Consider the following 20,750-nt stretch of genomic DNA (forward strand, 5'->3'; position numbering starts at 1 on the left):
AAATACATGCAAAGTGATCATCGAACCCTAACTTTGGCAATATTTCTCATTTATTCAAACCATAACTTTTACCGCAATTTATTACCTTTTTATGCAAGATAACGTGACAACCAACCAAAACCTTATTGATACATTGAGTTAGAATTAATACAACCATCGAACGGCGGTGATATCTTACAATCCCTGTGGATACGATAACAAAAACCCGACACGTAAATTTACAACTAACATACACCTAATGCTTGCTATATTAGAAACTTTAGTGTTGCTAATGGGCATTACGTATGGGTAAAGAAAGGCATTAATTATGAAGGACCCAAAGCAACTTGGGTACCTAACAAAACTTAATCTGTTTTGTAGGCTTGCTTGGAATCCACATCAAACTTATGGTATCTCGATAGTGGGTGTTCCAAGCATATGACGGGAGACATCAACAAATTTTCAAATCTAAAGCTTAAAGCCAAGGGTTTTGTTACATATGGAGATAACAACAAAGGAAAGATTCTTGGCAAAGGCATTGTTGGTGCACCACCTTTCACATCCATTGAAGATGTTCTTTATGTCAAAGGACTAAAGCACAATCTTCTTAGTATTAGCCAACTATGTGACAAGGGCTTCAAGATCAAGTTCACTAAAGATGAGTGCTTGATAGAAGACGAAGTCACACATGAGGTTAAACTAAAAGGTAAACGCCTTAACAATATTTTTATGATTTCCCTTAATGTCTTGTCTTTGAAGGTAAAGTGTCTCATGGAAAACAACAACGATTCATGGCTTTGGCACAAAAGATTCGCACATATTCATATGGAACATTTGAATAAGTTAATCAAGCATGACCTCGTCATTGGTTTGCCCAAGATGAAGTTTATCAAAGATAGACTTTGTGATGCGTGCCAAAAGGGGAAACAACATAAATCAACTTTCAAATCCAAAAATGTAGTGACCACTTCAAGGCCATTACAACTGCTGCACATGGACTTATTCGGTCCATCAAGAACAAAGAGCTTCAGAGGTAATATTTATGCCTTAGTCATTGTTGATGATTTCTCTAGATACACTTGGACTCTCTTTTTAGTGCAGAAAAATGACGCATTCAAAGCATTTAAGAAGTATGCAAAGCAAATCCAAAATGAGAAGTCACTAACCATTGCCTCCATAAGAAGCGACCATGGTGGAGAATTCCAAAATGCTTCCTTTGAAGAATTTTGCGATGAAAATGGAATCTCTCACAACTTATCGGCACCAAGGACTCCTCAACAAAATGGAGTGGTGGAGAGAAAGAATAGGTCTCTCGTTGAGCTTGCAAGAACAATGCTTAGCGACTCCAATCTTCCAAAATACTTTTGGGCGGATGCGGTAAGCACGACATACTTTGTAAGTAATCGAGTCAATATTAGACCTATCTTGAAGAAAACTCCTTATGAACTTTTCAAGGGAAGAAAACCGAACATAGCCTACTTTCATATCTTCGGATGCAAATGCTTTGTCCATAATAATGACAAAGATAATCTCGGTAAGTTCGATAAAAAATCCGCCGAAGGTATATTTCTTGGTTATTCTCTCTCTAGCAAAGCTTATAGGATTTATAACAAAAGAACTTTAACTATTGAGGAATCTATGCATGTATCATTTGATGAAACTAACCCCTCCAAGGAGGATATTACTGTTGATAATGATGATGATTTAATAGATATTCCTCAAGAGATAGATTTCATATCCGATAATGAAAATCAACCGGAACACCATGAAGAACAAGATCCACAAGACGCAAATATCAATGATCTACCTAAAGTATGGAGAACTCATAGAGACCATCCAATCGACAAGATTATTGGTGACATTAGTTAAGGAGTCTCAACAAGATTGAATTTAAAGGATGCTTGCTTAAACATGGCTTTTGTCTCTCAAATTGAACCTTCCAAAGTTGATGAAGCCTTAAGAGACGACCAATGGATCATTGCTATGCAAGAAGAACTCAATCAATTTGAAAGAAATCAAGTTTGGGAACTTGTCCTGAGACCTAGCAATAAACACATCATTGGAACTCGATGGGTCTTCAAAAACAAACTTGACGAAAATGGCATCATTTTTCGTAACAAAGCAAGGCTGGTCGCACAAGGCTACAACCAAGAAGAAGGAATTGATTTCGAAGAAACATTCGCTCCGGTAGCAAGGTTAGAAGCTATACGCCTTTTACTTGCTTATGCTTGCTCACTAAACTTTCAGCTTTTTCAAATGGATGTCAAAAGCGCATTCCTTAATGGCTACATCAACGAAGAAGTTTACGTAAAGCAACCCCCGGGCTTTGAAGATTTCAAGAATCCCTCACATATTTTCAAGCTAAGAAAGGCTCTTTATGGATTGAAACAAGCGCCTAGGACTTGGTATGATCGACTTAGCAACTTTCTTTGTGAAAAAGGTTTTGAAAAAGGTAAGGTTGACAAAACTCTCTTCATCAAAAGAATCAAGAATAACACATTGTTGGTACAAGTATACGTTGATGATATCATATTCGGATCAACAAACAAAGATATGTGTGAAGAATTCTCCTCAATGATGCAAGGAGAATTCGAGATGTCCATGATGGGTAAAATGAATTATTTTCTCGGCTTACAAATCAAGCAAATAGACAATGGTATCTTCATAAATCAATCCAAGTATTGCAAAGAACTCTTGAAAAGATTCGACATGGATAGTTGCAAGCAAATGTCTACCCCTATGGGATCCGGAACTTATGTTGATCAAGACGAATCCGGTACGTCAATTGATATCACCAAATATCGAGGTATGATTGGTTCCTTGTTGTATTTGACGGCAAGCCATCTTGACATAATGTTTAGTGTATGTCTCTGTGCTCGTTTTCAAGCTAATCCAAAGGAATCACATCTCACCGCCGTCAAACGAATCATGAAGTATCTTAAGGGAACGACAAATGTTGGCCTATGGTATCCTAAAGGTAGTATGTGCAATTTAATTGGTTACTCTGACGCGGATTATGCAGGATGTAAAACAGATAGGAAAAGCACGAGTGGAACATGTCACATTCTCGGAAATGCACTAGTTTCATGGGCATGCAAGAAACAAGCGTGTGTTGCTCTGAGTACAACCGAAGAAGAATATATAGCAGCAGGCAGCTCTTGTGCTCAGATACTCTGGCTAAAGCAACAACTTCGAGATTTCGGAATAGATCTCAGATGTATTCCGCTAAGATGTGACAACACAAGTGCCATCAACATTACGAAAAATGCAGTCATGCACTCAAGAACGAAGCATATCGACATCCGCCATCACTTCCTTCGTGACCACGTGCTCAAAGGGGATGTTGAAGTTACATGTGTGGATACTCATAACCAACTGGCCGACATTTTCACCAAGCCTCTCGCAAAGGAACCGTTTTACAAAATTCGAAGAGAGCTTGGAATATTGGATGAAGGTGACATATAAACTCGTCATAACCTGTCTTATGATGAACCAGGGCAAAGGTACGCAAAAACATTATTATCTTACCAAAGAATAGAAAAAATGGTGTTTTGAACTCTTAATTGCTACTCTTTTTACAAAATTTTCAAAAAGTAATCGGTTACCACATCCTTGTTAACCGGTTAACCAGTAGCAAATTTGAATTCTGGGGCATTTTTTCTATCAGGTAACCGGTTACCACATTTCTGTTAACCGGTTAACCAGTAGTGTTTCTGACTTCTGTGTTACTTTTTGTTTAACGTAACCGGTTACCACATTTCCTGTAACCAGTTACCTCGCTGTTGTTCTTTTTTTTTTTTTGAAAAATAAATTTCATTTTTTTAATTCATATCTTTTAAATATTATGGCTCTTTATTATATGATGTTTTGTATGCTTTTTATATGCATGATCTCCAAACTGTTAATATGTCTTGTCCCATCCTTTTCGATAATGACAAAGGGGGAGAAGAGATTCTCTAGCATATATTGTATGTATCTAACAAACTTGCAGGAACTCAAAATTTCAAAGTCTCCAAATAAATCAAGAATTTAGGGGGAGCATTATCATAGGGGGAGCAAACGTGTTAGAACATCAACTCCGATGACTCTTTCAAGAATCGCCTTTTGAATCGGGTTGTCATCATCAAAAAGGGGGAGAATACGAAGACATGGCTTCTCGAGTATTTTGATGAAGACAACGATGCACGTAAGGTCAATCATCAAAGAATGGATCAAGACTTCAATAGAGCAAATTCACACAAAGTTTCAATCATACATAGCTCAAAGTCGCTAGAGAAATTGATCGCAAAGGTATTGGAATTTAATCTTAGTTAATGTTTATATATAAAGTGTTCAAATGATTGTTGCATGCATAATATGATATGGACACTTAGAATTTATTTCAAAATGGTTAGAGCTTTTAAAAGTTCTCAAGTTTTCCTTTTTTCAATAGTGGTAACCGGTTAACACTTTTGGGATAACCGGTTAACCCGAAACAAAATTCAATTTCTGGGCAGATTTTGTTAGCATGTAACCGGTTAACACTTTCATGGTAACCGGTTACACAGTTTAAAATTTGAATTTTTCTTAACGTTACAATTAATGTAACCGGTTAACACAATTTGGGTAACCGGTTACTACTGGAAATTTTTGTAGAAAAATTACAACTTGTCATATTTTCAATTCATGCTTCTTCTCTATGAACCATGACATCCATTGGTTGTTTGCACCTGTTTAAAGAGGTTCATAGAAGGATATTTAAACTAAAATTTTCCAGATTGCAAATCACCTCCTTAAAATTTAATTTTCACAATCTTTCTTTGTTTACTATTTTCAAAGATAAGTGTCCAAAATTCATATGCATCATTTGAACACTTCTATAAACATTGTGAGATTGATTATTCCAAAAGGAGAAGATCAATCATTTGATTGATGTGCAGATATTTCCAGATTATTCAAACTTCCATTTAAATTATTCACTTGTTGTTCTTCACATCTTAATCTTTCCAGCATTAGTGGAATTAAGATAGTGAGTGTTTTATCCTTACTTGGTTGATAGTAAGAGGTGCATAGGAGAGGATTATTCTCTTATCACTAAGAAGGTTTCCTTGTTGTTTAGAAACAAGAGAGTCACTTTGAGAGGATTGTTCTCATAAGTGGACTTTGTTGGAAATCCAAGAGTTTGTTCTTGGTGGTCTTTGTTGGTCATTGTACAAGTCCAAACAAATAGTGGAAATCTCTTTCTTGTTGGAAAGGGGACTGGATGTACCTTCGGATTGTGAAGGGAACCAGGATAAATCTCCATGTCATTATTTTTCTGCACTTTACCACTTTCCTAAACACCATTATAAACCAGAAATAATCCTTACAACAAGAAAATTTCAAGGTTTCTAATTCACCTCCCCCCCTCTTAGACTGATTTTAGACTTACACTGTGGGTCCCACATAATCATATGTTCACTTAATAAAATAAATATTTCAAAAATCTATTACAAAATTAATACAATAATATTAATAATATATATAATAACATGTTTCTACACTTTATTTCAATCTTCATTTAAGAATGATTTGATCAAATTAAAGAATTATAATAAAATAAATTAAACTAATTCAAACCAATATTAAAATAATAGAATATAATATCTAAAATAAAGTTCAAATAATTAAGAATACTTATATTAAATAAGATATAATATTAAAAATAAATAATATATTGTACTTTATTATACAAATTTTTTTTAGTTGAACTACGACAAACAAATCTTAATTGACAACAACAAACAATTTTGACTTGAACGACAATCAATATTATGTTGGATATCACTATGTTTAAAAGAGATGACGTCATGATGATGAAGTGTGATTGAAAGAAAAACTATAATGGAGTGACAAAATTTAAAAGTATATGGTTGTAAAAAAAATATGATTTTTGTTTTTTGTGATTAAGGAATATATGTTAAGTTTTGATATTGACATTTAAAAAAAAATTTAAAAAAATAGCTAATTTGATGATTTTTTTAACCGGATGATTTTATTAAATCAATTCCGGTTCTTTGATTCGAATGATTTTGGACGATTCAATCTAGTTTTTTTGATTTTGACCCACTAATGATTGAAAATTTTACCCTATACCCCTACAATTGTACCCATACCCCTACATTTATTTTTTTTTTACCAAAATACCCTCATATAAATAGGGTATATTTTCCATTTTCAATTTTTTTTTACCATTTTCGTTGAAGACTTCCGGAGAAGACAAATATTTGGCGTTTTTGCATTGTATACCGGAACACTTAAGAGTAAGTCTTCCGGTTTGGATAATTGTATACCGGAACACTTCTCTAAAGAGTTCCGGTTTGTTGTCTTTAAGGGACACTGAACCGGAAGTCTTTTAGAAAGTCTTCCGGTTTGTATACTTGTATACCGGAACACTTTCTTAAAGACTTCCGGTTTGGATGATGTATACCGGAACTCTTTAAGAAAGTGTTCCGGAAGGCTTTTTGTGTTTTTTACTAACCGGAACTCTTCTTTGAAGTGTTTCGGTACGTATTTTTTTTTTTTTTTTTTAATTTTAATTATTTTTTTTAACATTATTTTTGCAGTGGTTCGAAGAAGAGGTGCAGATGGCCGGATTCCAGTCCGCACGTTAGACCGGGGTGCATCTTCACCTGCAGCTGCAGCTGAGCCGACTGGATATCCAGGAGGGCCGTACGATACGTCTCTTTTGGTGAAGTACGAGCATCATGTTGCTCGACATATATGGTTCGGTGAGGTAAGTAAACGGGCTATATTTGAAAATGAATAATAGTTGAATATTTTATAATTTGTTTTCTAATATGTGTTTTAATTGTTTTTAGGAAAGAGGACCAAAGAAAGAGTTGAAGGTTGCCGGACATGGACTGAAGTTGACTTCTAGGGTTCCATTGGCTCTTCCACCACAGATGGAGAGTTGGGTATCTAGATCCGGTTTAGCTTCACTGCAGAGAACCAGTCTGAACAAGATAGACACAAATCTTGTCTCTGCATTTGTGGAAAGATGGCATCTAGAGACATCTTCATTTCACATGCCGTTTGGTGAAATGAGCATTACTTTAGATAATGTAGCATGTCTACTTCACTTGCCCATTAGGGGTCTTTTGTAGGTCATTCACCACATGTTGTTTGCATTTGACACCAACGTTTTTGTTAATGTGAAATCTACATAGCAAATTAATCGAGTTGGGAAACACAACTTCAATTGCTTTCATCAAAGCAAGATCTCTATCTGTCAAAATCACTCGTGGACACATGTCTTTCTTCACAAACAACTCTTTTAATTTCTCCAATACCCTGCAAAAATTCTCTGTTTCCTCAGACTCCATATACGCAAATCCAACAGCAAAAGTCAACTCAGTCGATGTCATGCCAACAATTTCAAACAAAGGTTGTCTTTATTTGTTTGTCTTGTAGGTGCTATCCATAACTAACACAATCGGAAATATATTCAACAACTTAACTGAATCAGGATGTGCCCAAAATATCTCTCTCACCACTTCCGAGTCATCCTGTTTTCTACTCCAATACACATATCCTGCATCCTCAATAAGCTTAAACAAATGTTGTATCTCACTCCTTGGACCTCTTATCTTTTTTTCTATCACACTCTTATGCTTGTATACTTGCGTAATCCGAGTGACATTCTCAGGAAACTTGTCTTGCAAGGAAAGCAAAATGTTTCTAGGTGCTACATGTCTCTTTGCCAAATCAGCGACATGTTGCTTCTCATCTGTGGTCAACCTACCAATAAACGAATGACCTTCTAATCTATCAGGTAAACCATGATTATGTAACCCACATTTTACATCAATCTTCCAACCAGATCCATCTTTCGCCGGAGTCGACCTGATTTTAAATGGACATCCACATTTCTTGGACGTACTTTGGGTACCACTATCACTAATCTTGTGTTTCCCACCTTTATCACAACCAAATATTATTTTGTTACTTCTCCCTCTCTTTCCCGTTTCAGTATCTGAACGACTAATAATAACAGTTACTTTATTGTCGATTCTAACCTCTTTAATCCATCCGATAACCTCTTCTCGTGTACCAAATCTTTTCGTCGTCATAAACGCATCAGTAGTATCTACACATATTTTGGGAAGATTTTCCATTTCTGCAAAAAAAAAAAAATTAAAAAATTTAAAAAAAATAATAATAAAAAAAAAAAACGTACCGGAAGACTTAAAGAAAGACTTCCGGAACACAACCGGAACACTTCCCCAAAGAGTTCCGGTATGCAAAATTTGTTCACCGGAACTCTTTTAAGAAGTGTTCCGGTTTTGAATTTTTTTTTTATTTAAACCGGAACTCTTTCCTTAAGTGTTCCGGTTTTCTTTTTTGTGTGTTCCGGAAGTCATTCCTAAAGTCTTCCGGTTTGAAAAAATACATACCGGAAGTCTTTTTGCAAGTGTTCCGGTGCGAGAGGTGTGAAAGTGTAATTTTTGCAATTTTCAACTAAATGGTAAAAATGAAATGGTAAATTGGTTAAAACCAATTAAGGGTAAAATGAGAATTTTTAAATTTTTGTAGGGGTATGGAGTTAATTGTAGGGGTACAAGATAAAATTTTCCTAATGATTTTAAAAAATTGATCCAATCAGATTTATTTTCGATTCTAAATCCAACCGATTTAATCGACCGATTCGATCCAACTTTTAAAATATTAAATAGAAAGACTAATTATTTAAAATGCTTTAAAAAAGTACAAGCTTTTAATCTATAACATATGTTCCATAAACTTTATATTATTTTTATATAGTTATATAAAAAGATTGTCATTAATCTTCTTTATTTTTTAGCAAATTAATATCTTTACCTAAAGAAAAAAGTTAATTGCATTTTTTAATGTATATTTTAGTGATTTTCTTCATATTTTCTTAGTTTGCTAATAATGAAATAACATGGGAGCCCTTTATAGTGTCTTAAAACGAGGTTCCCAACGTGGCCAACCTGTTACAACATTTTTCCATTGCTACTTTCTTTTTTCTTCTAATATTAATAGTAATAATTATTATATATTATATACTAGTAATACAAATAAAAAAAATTAATTTAAAATTGTTATTTAACCATTTTTTCTCATCTCAATTTCGTTTCTTCCTCCTAGGGTTTCTCTGTTTCCACCGTTTTCTCATCATCATTTCCCAATTTCAATTCGAATACACCGTTTGATTACATTTCCATTAGCTTTGATTCGTTTCTAGGGTATAATTTCACCTATCTTTGCGATTGAATTTTGAAATTAGGGTTCCGCGTTTTACTCCAAAGGCCATCCATTGTTGCTAAAATTTCAGGCTTTTGGAGCTTCTGGGTCAAAGGTTCTTCCATTTCTTGTCTTTTTCCACCCGAATCCGATCAGCAGAAAATAAAAATGTAATTTTTTAAAACATTTTTATTATCTTATGATATCCTCTTTCATTATTCATTGACGTTTCTCTCTGATGGCGTATGAATGTGTATTTTTTATTTGTGCTAATTTTGTCTCTTTAAATGTTGTTGTTATTCAATAATAATGTGTGACTTTTCTTAATCTATAGTATATTTTATAATTTTTTTATGTTCCTGTTCATAGTAAAAGGTCAACGAATTATTGGTGGTGAGTTGTGGGCTGTGCCTGCAGCCATTGTTAGAAACTGGAGTTGTCACAATGCTGGGTGTCAATCACAGTTGTTTCGATTTCTCTAGCGGTTTTCTCCACCTAGCTGAATGGCATCCGTTAGAATAGCCTAGTTAAATTGGGCTTGAAGCCCTTCCTTTACTCTCGTATAAGGTAATCATCAATCATACTTTGTGTATAATTATGGTAAATCATATTGAAAAATGAAAACCCTTTTGATGGGAGATTTATGTTTTGCAGGGTCATCAGAAAAGTTAGTTGTTAGGAGGATATTTGCTTTGGGCATTTGTAATGGCAGATTATAGGAGTTTTTCATTTACTAAAATGATTGGCTGCTGGAGTTGCTTCGGGTTGATGAATAAACAACCAAGGCGCAGACGTACTAGACGAAGCATAAAGAATTATCTCTCCCAGGGGCTATTGACGGATGGAGAAACGGAGTGTGATGAGGTATCACATAGTGGTGATTATACTAGTAACAACACGAGTGGAGATGATAGTGAGGTGCAGAATTTACCCAATCGTTCTGAGGATATTTTGAACTTTAGAGCAGAGAATGGCATGATTTGTAGGCCTTTTCCTGCTAAGGAGACTGACAAGCTTGTTCGATCTGAGGTAACTGTGGGGATTTCCTCTTTGTTTTTACTGTAAAGGTTCTTTCAATTTTTTGTGGCAATTAAACATCTAGACTAGGTTGACTTGTATGGATGTATAAATAGTTCAATATTGGTGATATCTGCACTCTCTGTATTTTGATTATTACTCTAAGGTTGACTTGTGTGCATGTATGAATGTTTTTTGAGTTCAATATTGGTGAAATCTGCACTATGTTTTGACCACTCTAAGGTTTCCCAAGCCTTAGCCGAATTGTGTTAAATTTTTTTGATTTATAATTTTGAGTTAAGAATTTGACAAATGGAAGTTGGCGATAGTTTTTTGACAGTATTTGTATCAAATTTGACGACGTCACGTCATGTTAAGGTTGGTCTTCGAAATGTTTTTGGGTGATTGCGTTCTTTGTAGTGATGGCTTTTTTTTCATGTTTCTTCACTTGTAAATTTCTAAAGTTTTTTTTTATCATGTTTGTTAATCTTTCTGTTGAGTCACATGGTTATTTGTATTGAGATAAAACTTCTCTAATGTATTGGATATCTTTTCTTTCATAACCTTTATTTAAATTATGCCTCGCTTTCAGGATGAAGACGGGAACAAGATGTTAAATGAATATATTCGAGAGTATAAGATAGGTTCTGGTAGCTATGCCAAAGTGGTAAGTGTTTGTGGAATTACACTTTCCCTTTTCTCAATGTGCTTACTTTCCTGAGCCCTTTCCTTGGTATTCATTGCAGGCTCTCTATCAAAGTAGTATTGATGGACGACATTATGCAATTAAGGTAAGGAGACTTTTAGTGTTAGCATGCAAACCATTTTATCAAAGGCTTACTGCAAAATGCATGTCTGTACTGTTATCAAGATAAAGAGTATTGCAAATGATTTATTGAAGTTAACTCTTTTGAACTGCAGTCCTTTCATAAGTCTCACTTACGAAAGCTTCGAGTTGCCCCATCTGAGACTGCCATGACGGATGTACTACGTGAGGTATATTTCTTCTAGTATCTTTCTTTTGATCACCAATGGAGGTTTCCCCCACCTTCAATTATAATTTGTATTTTACTTGTGAATATACCAAATCTGGTCCACAAGATGCTTGTCACCTAGTGGCCACTGCTTCATTTTCTAGTTTATACCTACCAAGAGTAATATGGTAGTAAGTTCTTAGTTTCAGCTCCTAGATGTCGATTAGTATTGTGGAATCTAGTGTCACCTGTTGTTCTTGAATATACATGTTGGCAATGGCATCTCCTAGATGTCCTATTGTTCTTATGGAATATGTTGTCATTTGCTATTCTTATTAGAAAGTAGCATGCATATATGTCATTTCATGAATATATATTTTTTCCTTTTGCCAATGCTTTATATTCCAATTAGCTGGTTCCTGTTTTGTGGATCTTATGATTTATAACTTTTGTTAACTTGATAGTTTTAGACATTGTTTAGTGTCTATGTTATAGTATAAAAGGCGTTCTTGCTTTATTTCAGGTACTTATCATGAAAATGTTGGAACATCCTAATATCGTTAATCTCATTGAGGTGATTGATGACCCAGAGTCAGATGACTTCTACATGGGTACTCATCATTAATTTCTTATTGGTTTTTCTTATTGATGATTGGTTACACTACTGAAATATCTACATATATGTTTGAGCCTCTAGTTTGAAAGAATCCTTTTAAGTTCTGTTATGTGCTTAATTGCTAACGTTTACTTGTACAGTACTTGAATATGTGGAAGGAAAATGGGTTTGCGAGGGTTCAGGTCGTCAATGTGCCCTAGGTGAAGAAACCACTAGGAAATACATGCGTGATATAGTCTCGGGATTAACATATCTTCATGGTCATGTATTATCTCTCAACCAATCATTTTTGTGTTAATGTTATCTATCATTTCATTTATTTGTTGGTGGTTACACTCATTCATTTGAACATGTTTTGAAATGCAGAATATAGTGCATGGGGATATAAAACCTGATAATCTGTTGATTACCCGCAATGGGACTGTAAAGATAGGGGATTTCAGTGTCAGCCAGGCTTTTGAGGTAATACTGAACTAAATGGTCCTTTAAAGATATAAAAGACGATAAGTTTACTTAGTCTATCGCATTATTTTATGTATGAAACTAGAAAGTTACAGCATGAGTTGGGACCCACAGTGAAGTTTTTGTGTGAAACTGAAAATGATTGATTGAAGGTATGAAATCTGATGCATATAGAACCATGCTTGTATTCATTTTGCAGGATGGTAATGATGAACTTCGTCGATCACCTGGCACTCCTGTTTTCACTGCACCAGAATGTTGTTTAGGTTAGCAGATTTTTATGAAAATAGCAAGATACTTTGCTTGTGGAATTTATGAAAGCAAGTATTCTCATATCAGTTTTGTTTGTTGATGTTATTTAGGTCTTACTTATCACGGCAAAGCTTCGGACACGTGGGCAGTAGGAGTAACTTTGTACTGTATGATATTGGGCGAATACCCATTTCTCGGCGACACACTTCAAGATACATATGACAGAGTAATATTTACATAAGCTTAATGTTACATATTTTCAGTTTATACTAAAGAAATCTAAATTTGATGTTTTCTTACTTTTCCAGATAGTCAATAATCCCATAGAAATCCCGGACGACATAAACCCGCAGTTAAAGAACTTAATAGAAGGATTGCTTTGCAAAGGTACATGACATTCAACTTCTTCTGTTAACTCTTATTAAAAGGGGAATATTACTAAATATGCCGCGATTTGGTCGGTTTTTAAAACGTGACATAAGTGTTCTTAATTGAATGCTGTGCTGTGCAGACCCAGAACAAAGGATGACATTGGCTGAAGTTGCTGAGCATGATTGGGTTATTGGAAATGATGGGCCAATCGGTAAGTACTCGTGTTGGTGCAAACGCAAGAGTCTGGTGATCGAAGACTTTGAGGAGAGCAATGTGGTTGCTTGATCCACACTCACTAAGTTATTTTAAGTTGGATTTCTCAATGTACACAGGCAAAACCCATTAATCTTATTTCATTTTTTATATCCCTTTGAGCTATTTTGGTATGTTATGATAATTATAGAGTTTGGATAGAATCATTGGAATTAAAGAAAATAAGGTTCATGTTTCTTTTTCTCTTTTGTTTGTGTTGTGAATCATTTGGAAATTTGGAAAAGTGTTTTTTTTGGGTGAACTCATTATTCCATAACAGAGTATTCTTGTCCTTTTCTAGCATATAATGAGCTTTTTCTCAAGCATGTGCTGAGTTATGTTCAGTTTATACTTTTATATATTATTATATACATGAACCATGGAGTGTTTTGTTTATGCTTTTTTTGAGTTTTGAATGTGTTTGTTGTTTATACTTTTATATATTATAACATTTGTTTTGGGTTACAAAAAGAAAAGCAATCATGCACTTCCTTTTATTTAATGCTTTTACTTCTTCTAAAATATGTTCCTTAAACAAATGATCTTTAGACACCAAAAATATGTATATAGACATTTGATTCATTAAAACAAAGTATTTTATAATATTGAAATGGGGTTTTTATTTAATGCAATTTTTGTTGTTGGTATTCCATAGGTTTTCTCAATTATATAATCCATTATATTTGAGACATTGTCAGGTGCTAAATATGGTTTGTTTGGCCGATATTTTAAATGCTCATCTCTTAATAACTTTCTAACTATTCTCAAAATAATTGTTACTTTTAATTTCTAATGTAATTTTAATTTTTATCTTCTAATTTTATTTTTTAATTAATATTTAGAATTTACTATATTTCTCACTATCTATTAATAATAATTAAAATAGAGTAGTAATCAATAAGAAAAATTTGACAAAATTATTATTTTCCTTTACACCTATCATATTTTTTTAATTTGTGTGAATTTGTCAGGTAGATTATTTTAATTTGAAATGGAGCGAGAAGTTATTATCAATTAAAAAAAAACTTTTTTAATTACTTAAAACACTAAATTTTAGTTACTTAAAACACTAATTATGTATTTAAGAGATTATTTTAATTTTATTGTATTTCTGTAAATTTATGAGAAAATGGGTGATGCATCGGAATAGATTACTTTAATATAGTATATAACTTTTTTACACGGTCAGAACCATCACTATTAAATCCTAAATTTATATGTTTTTTTAATTATAAAATTATAGTTTTATTTTTTCTATATACTTACAAGAGTATTTCTACATATACTTTAAATTATATTTGGATTATATTTAGAATAAAAGTATTTCTATATAAGTAATGACAAAAAAAGGTACTTTTATATATAATTTTTAAAATATTTTTGTACTTTTTAAAGTATATTTGGAATAAATAAAAAATTCCATAAAATGAATTTAAAATTATCATTTTAAAATCTAAATTCTCATTCTTTTATTTAAGTTTTTACGTTTTAAAAGGGCACCTTTAATTTATTTTATCATAAATATATCTTTTAATAATATTCTAAACATATTTGTAAGAAAAGAAACATTTTCAAAATTTAAAGATATTAAACAAGTTTTGTTTCTGTTTATTAAAACTGCTTGCATAATTTCTTAAGAAACAAAAAAATATGTTAAGTGTCTTATTTGAGTTCAATGATAAAATTAGTATTATTTATTAAAATACTTTTATTTATTATAATTAATAGTATTTTAAAAATAATAAAAATTAATAAATAGGAGTATAATTGTAAAAAAAAAGTTATATTAAAATTTTAAATAAATATTTATTTTAACACTTAAAATAAATATAATTGAGATATTTTTATAAGACGGAGGAAAAACTTTTTTAGAGCCAGAAAAATAAAACTTGAAATAATTTTGTAGGAAGGAAAATCATATTTAATCCTAATTTATTTATAAAAATACATATGTTTTTTCCCCCACTTTTTTAGAGATTCACTTTATAAATGCCTACAGTAGATCAGCAACAAGGCTATTAGGCTACATGAAGGCATTCAATTTTGAAATAGTAAGGGCTCGTTTGAATCACTTTTGTTTTTTAATATTAAAAAAGTGTTCTACAAATCAGTTTTAAGAAGGTGTTTTTGGAAAGAAAATAAAATAAATATTTGTTTGATAAATTAATTTTTAAAAACTGTTTTGAAAATATGAAAATGAAAAAATTTATTTGATAATCCAATCTTTTAATAGTATTTTAAGAAGAGAATAAAAATGCATATTTTGTCATTTACTTTTAAAATCTATTTTATTGTATAAAATATTACAAACTTAAGAAAATTAATTAATATTTGGTCGAATATAAATAATTGAATTAAATCAATTTTTAATTTTACAAATCACATAACACTTGTTTGTAATAATAATAAGAAAAAAACAAGTAAAAAATGAGATTCCACGTTTAATAGAAAAAAAATTATATAGTGAAAATAATTAAGAAACACAAAAAAAATTAAGTAAAATAAATAAACATATTTGAAAAGATTACTTATACAAGAGCATAAATAAAAGAAATAACGTACTCTTTCAAATACGTTTTTCTATTTTATTTTTAAAATATAAAAATTATTAAAATTACATTAATGCTATTAATGAAAATTATAAATTTTTATGTTTTTCTTCAAATTTAATAATACTAAAAAGTAAAAAGTAAGAAGCAAAACACAACTAAACTGTTTCACTTTTTTGCTTTTAAAAACTGAAAAATAGAAAAGAGTTTTTAAAAACACTTTTGCAAAACATTATATTCAAACAAGTTTTTAAATTTTAAATTTTCAAAAACTAAAAAAGAGTTTTTAAGATGCATTTCAAACAGGCCCTAACTCATTCATCTAATCTAACTATCTAAAAAGAGGATTTGGTTATGGTATAGAAATTGAACCAGGGGCAAACGAGCACACCTCTAATGTTTTTATACGTCCCACAAATTTCTTTAAGACTAAAAATTATAAATATTTTTGTTATTATCCATACTTATGTAATTCTTTGTGTTAAGCATATTTGTAAAATGTACAATTTGACAGAGTCAAAATTGTATGTATTTGATAGAGTTGAATGTAGTTTGTAGTAGTCGAATACAACTTGTGTGAATTCGAAAGATTTAAATACAATCTGTCGAAGTTAGTTAATTGTTTTGAGATTTTTTGATGTACAAGTAATTTCATTGTTTGAAACACACAAAAAGTTTTAAGAAAATAATTTTTGACAGATTGGTCAAAAAAATATTCTTAACTTCCATACATTTTTCTTCATTTTTTTTTCAAAATAATTGCTTTCGCAAATTTTCTTCTTTTACAAATCATTGTGCAAAGGGAATCATCTTGCAACAAAGATGTGGTTAATTCACTCGAGTGAAGAGTAAAAAATAATGATATTGAATCAATCAAAAAAGTGATTGAATCTTGTTCTATCAAGAGCGATCTCAACATCTTGTATTTAGAACAATGACTTATCACCCAAACTGACATTTTCCAGCAAATCTTCCCATTTTAAATGACAAGAATTATGATAATTGGTGTAAGGAGATGAAAGTTGTCTTTTTCTATCAAGATGTTTGGGATCTTATGAAGAACGGAGTGACACCAATTGGCGATAATGCCACAGATGAACAAAAGGTCGCACATCAAGATTTGAGAAGAAAGATTATAAAATCCTCTTTATAATCCATCAATGCGTTGATATAGACAACTTTAAGAAAGTTGGTGAAGCAGATTTATCGAAGGAAGCATGAGACATCTTGGAAAAGTCTTTTGGAGGTGATGAGAAGGTGAAATATGCGAGGTTACAAACTCACAAAAGAATATATGAATTGCTTCAGATGGAAGAAAGTGAAAGTGTGACTGATTTCTTCACTAAGGTAACAAGACTGGTGAATCAAATTAAGATGTATGGAGAAGTATTGACATCGAGGTCGATAGTTGCAAAGATCTTGAGATCATTATTTTTAAAATTCAATCATTTGGTAGTAGCCATAGAAGAGTGGAAGGACTTGTCAAGCATGACAAAAGAAGAGGCTAAAGAGATGCATGAATCTCATGAACATAGAATGACTGAAAGACTGCAAGCAATATGAAAGGTGATGTAGCTCTGCAAACATAATCAGAAAAAGAAAAGAGGTAAAGGAAGATGGAATGACAACAAAGTCATATGAGTCAACAACAAATCAAATGATAGAAGTAACCGACAAGAAGGAAATCTGTTGAATCAGACACGACCCTAAATTTAAAGCAATCATAGAGGGGGTGCTGTAGGTAGAGGAATAAGTGGTGGGAAAAAACTGATAAGAGTCATATTCAGTGTTACAATTTTCAGAAGCATGGTCACTATGCTAGTGATTGTCCTGAAAACAAAAGAAATAACCAAAAAAGTGATGCAAGGCTTGCAAGATAAGAAGAATAAGAAGTGTTGTTGATGGTCACAACAAAAGAAGAAGAAAGATTCAAATATCAATGGTATTTGGACTTAGGATACTCACCATACATGACTGAAATGAGAGTTTGGTTTGTCAATATCAGTCCCTCTATGAAGAAAAAAGTGAAATTTACAAATGACAACACCCTAGATGCTGAAAGTATTGGTGATGTCATGATTATGAGGAAAGATGGAAAATAATAAGTGATTTCTAATGTATTGTACATACCAGCATGAAAAGTAACTTGCTCAGCATATGACAATCGATTGAGAAGAATTACAAAGTGTTGATAGAAGATAAGATAATGAGAGTACCCGACTCAAGTGGCAAGTTAATATTTAAGGCATCTATGTCTCAGAACAGAACCTACAAGGTTGAACTTGATGTGATGGAACACAACTGTCTGGAAACTGCAACTAGGCGGGATGAATGACTATGGCACTATAGACTTGGCTATCTCAATTTCAAAGACATCAGTAATCTGAAGAGAAGGAACATGGTTTTAGGACTACCATAAATCCATATTTCAAATGAATTATGTGAAGAATGTGTTCAGGTAAAGCAACACAAGAACAACTTCAAAAAATATGCAATAAGTAATACTGAAGCCACCTTGATGTCATACACTCAGATGTATATGGTCATCTTCAGATATATTCAATTGGAGGTAATAAGTACTTTGTTACATTCAAAGATGACTATAGCAAAAAACTGTGGACTTACCTAATCAAGAAGAAAAGTGACGTGATTGAGGTATTCGTCATGTTCAAAGCTATGGTGGAGAGACAAAGTGGCAACAAGATCAAGACTTTGAGGACGGATGGTGGTGGAGAATAATGTGTCAAGAGACTTTGATGAATTATGTGAAAGAGAAGGGATTGTGCATGAGGTGGTGCCACCACATACTCCTCAAAAAAATGGTACTGTTGAAAGGAAGAACAAAACCACCAAGAACATGGTAAGAAGTATGTTAAAGGGCAAGCATCTACCAAATGAGTTATGGGGTGAAGCTGTCTCGACTGCAACATACATCTTAAACATATGTCCAACCAAGAAGCTAGAAGGAATCACATAAGAGTAATGTTGGTCTGGTGTCAAGCCTAGCTTAATTCATTTGAAGGTGTTTGGTTCCATAGCACATAGACATGTGCCTGGCCAGTTGAGAAGGAAATTTGACGATAAGTCAAGCCCGATGATCCTGATAGGATATCACTTAACTGGTGGATAAAGTTGTTTGATCCCTTGAAAAAGAAAGTTATGATCGATAGAGATATGATCATAAATGAGATGAAGGAGTGAGATTGGAATGAAAATGTCAAGAAGGATTCAGTAAGAGTTCTATGTGATGAACGAACTAGTGAAACTGACAAGGAAATTCGACCAGAAAGAGAAAGGGTTAAAGCAGGTACAAATAGACCTCAAAGGACGAGAAACATGCCTGAAAGACTGCAAGAATGTGTGATCACATCAAAGGACGTGGTCAATGATGAAGGATAGTTGGTACATTATTCCTTCTATGCAGATACTGAGCCAATCAATGTAACCGAGGCATTGAAAAACTCAAAGTGGATACAAGCCATGATGGAGGAACTAGAATCCATAGAGGTCAATAAAACTTGGTCACTAGTCAAATTGCCACAAGGTAAGAAGGAAATTAATGTGATGTGGGTATACAAAGTGAAACTTAATCCAAAAGGAGAAGTAACCAGACATAAAACAATACTTATAGCCAAAGAATATATTAAGAAATAAGGAATTGACTTTGATGAAGTCTTTGCACTAGTTACTACAATTGAAACAATCAGGATGGTTGTTGGCCCAACAAACATGAATAACTGGTCAATGTGTTAGATGAATGTGAAATGTGCATTTTTGAATGTCCCATTAGATAAAGAAGTTTATGTAGCACAACCAATTGGTTGTGTGAAGCAAGGTCAAGAAAGCAAGCTATACAAGTTGCATAAAATCCTGTATGGACTCAAACAAGCTTCAAGATCTTGGAACAATAATATATATGATTTTTTAAGGGAGAATGAGTTTGTTAAGTTTAAAACTGAGTATGGTATGTTGGTTGAAAACGTGTGATGTCACATGCAAGTATACATGTATGTTTTAAGTAGCAAGTGATAGAATGGTAAGGATGTCGAACCCACAGGGAGTTTAAAGTAACTTAGAATGATTTTGTAAATGAGCTAGATAAAAATAGTTTATGGATGTCACAAGTTCAATTTAGTATCAAATAATGTCAAAAACAGTGTTAAGAAAGTAAGTGAGCTCAATAATAGAGAGCATATTGAGCAATGATCCATTAATATAACTTGTCAATCATGTGGACATGATGTGCTATTGTCGTGCCAGGAGAGGTCAGAAAGTGATCTAAATGTGTATCTCTACAACAACATGAATATATACATTAAAGCAAGTGGGCAAATATCTAAACTTCACATATAACCTTAATGCATGTATAAATTTATTATGAATTTTTTCTATGATTATAGCTCTTTATCTTTAACGATGTGTCTGTTTATGGTGATTTATGTGCGAGAGAAATATATTTGAGAGAGTAAAGTGAAAAATACATTATTTCTCTTGCTTGGATGATAAGAGAAATAGAGGAGAGAGATAAAATATGGTAGGTCCCATGTGTTTTTGCTTTCTCTCCATAAATGAGAAAAAATGCAACTGTAGCAATTAATTTATCATATATATATATATATATATATATATATATATATATATATATATATATATATATATCCTTTATCTCATTATAATGCTGATAATTAATTATAATTCATGTAAATGTACAATATTTTTTTATTTATTTTAAGGTATAAAAGATATAATCAATAATAAAAATTAAATTATAAAATTAAACTATTTTATAAAATTAATTTGATTAGAGTGTATTAATGATTTACACATATATATTAAAATGTATAATTAAAATTTAATAATAATAATTTTACAAATAAATATATATTAATTTAATGATATTTTTGTTTTTTCAAAAAATGACACACTTCTTTCTTTTCTATTTCTCTTCTTTTTCTCTTATAATAAACAATACACAAATCTACTCTATTTTTCACTCTTTTCATACTCTTTCTCACATCTTTCTCTCTTTACAACTTATCTTCTCAACCAATC

At 32.3% G+C, this 20,750-nt stretch overlaps 1 protein-coding gene across 1 annotated transcript; it reads left to right on the forward strand.

The window, feature by feature from the left end:
• The first annotated feature begins 9,044 nt into the window (after positions 1-9,044).
• Positions 9,045-13,353, forward strand: LOC127087030 (serine/threonine-protein kinase GRIK1). The gene is made up of 13 exons (XM_051027866.1): positions 9,045-9,374; positions 9,574-9,771; positions 9,859-10,233; positions 10,814-10,888; positions 10,968-11,012; positions 11,143-11,217; positions 11,719-11,806; positions 11,952-12,076; positions 12,178-12,273; positions 12,473-12,539; positions 12,636-12,751; positions 12,834-12,912; positions 13,037-13,353. Exons 3-13 carry the CDS (start codon positions 9,910-9,912, stop codon positions 13,180-13,182), a joined length of 1,236 nt encoding a protein of 411 aa, XP_050883823.1. The 5' UTR covers positions 9,045-9,374; positions 9,574-9,771; positions 9,859-9,909; the 3' UTR covers positions 13,183-13,353.
• The last annotated feature ends 7,397 nt before the right edge of the window (positions 13,354-20,750 follow it).

This window comes from Lathyrus oleraceus, chromosome 5 (genome assembly GCF_024323335.1).
Source record: "Lathyrus oleraceus cultivar Zhongwan6 chromosome 5, CAAS_Psat_ZW6_1.0, whole genome shotgun sequence".
Taxonomy (NCBI): domain Eukaryota; kingdom Viridiplantae; phylum Streptophyta; class Magnoliopsida; order Fabales; family Fabaceae; genus Lathyrus; species Lathyrus oleraceus.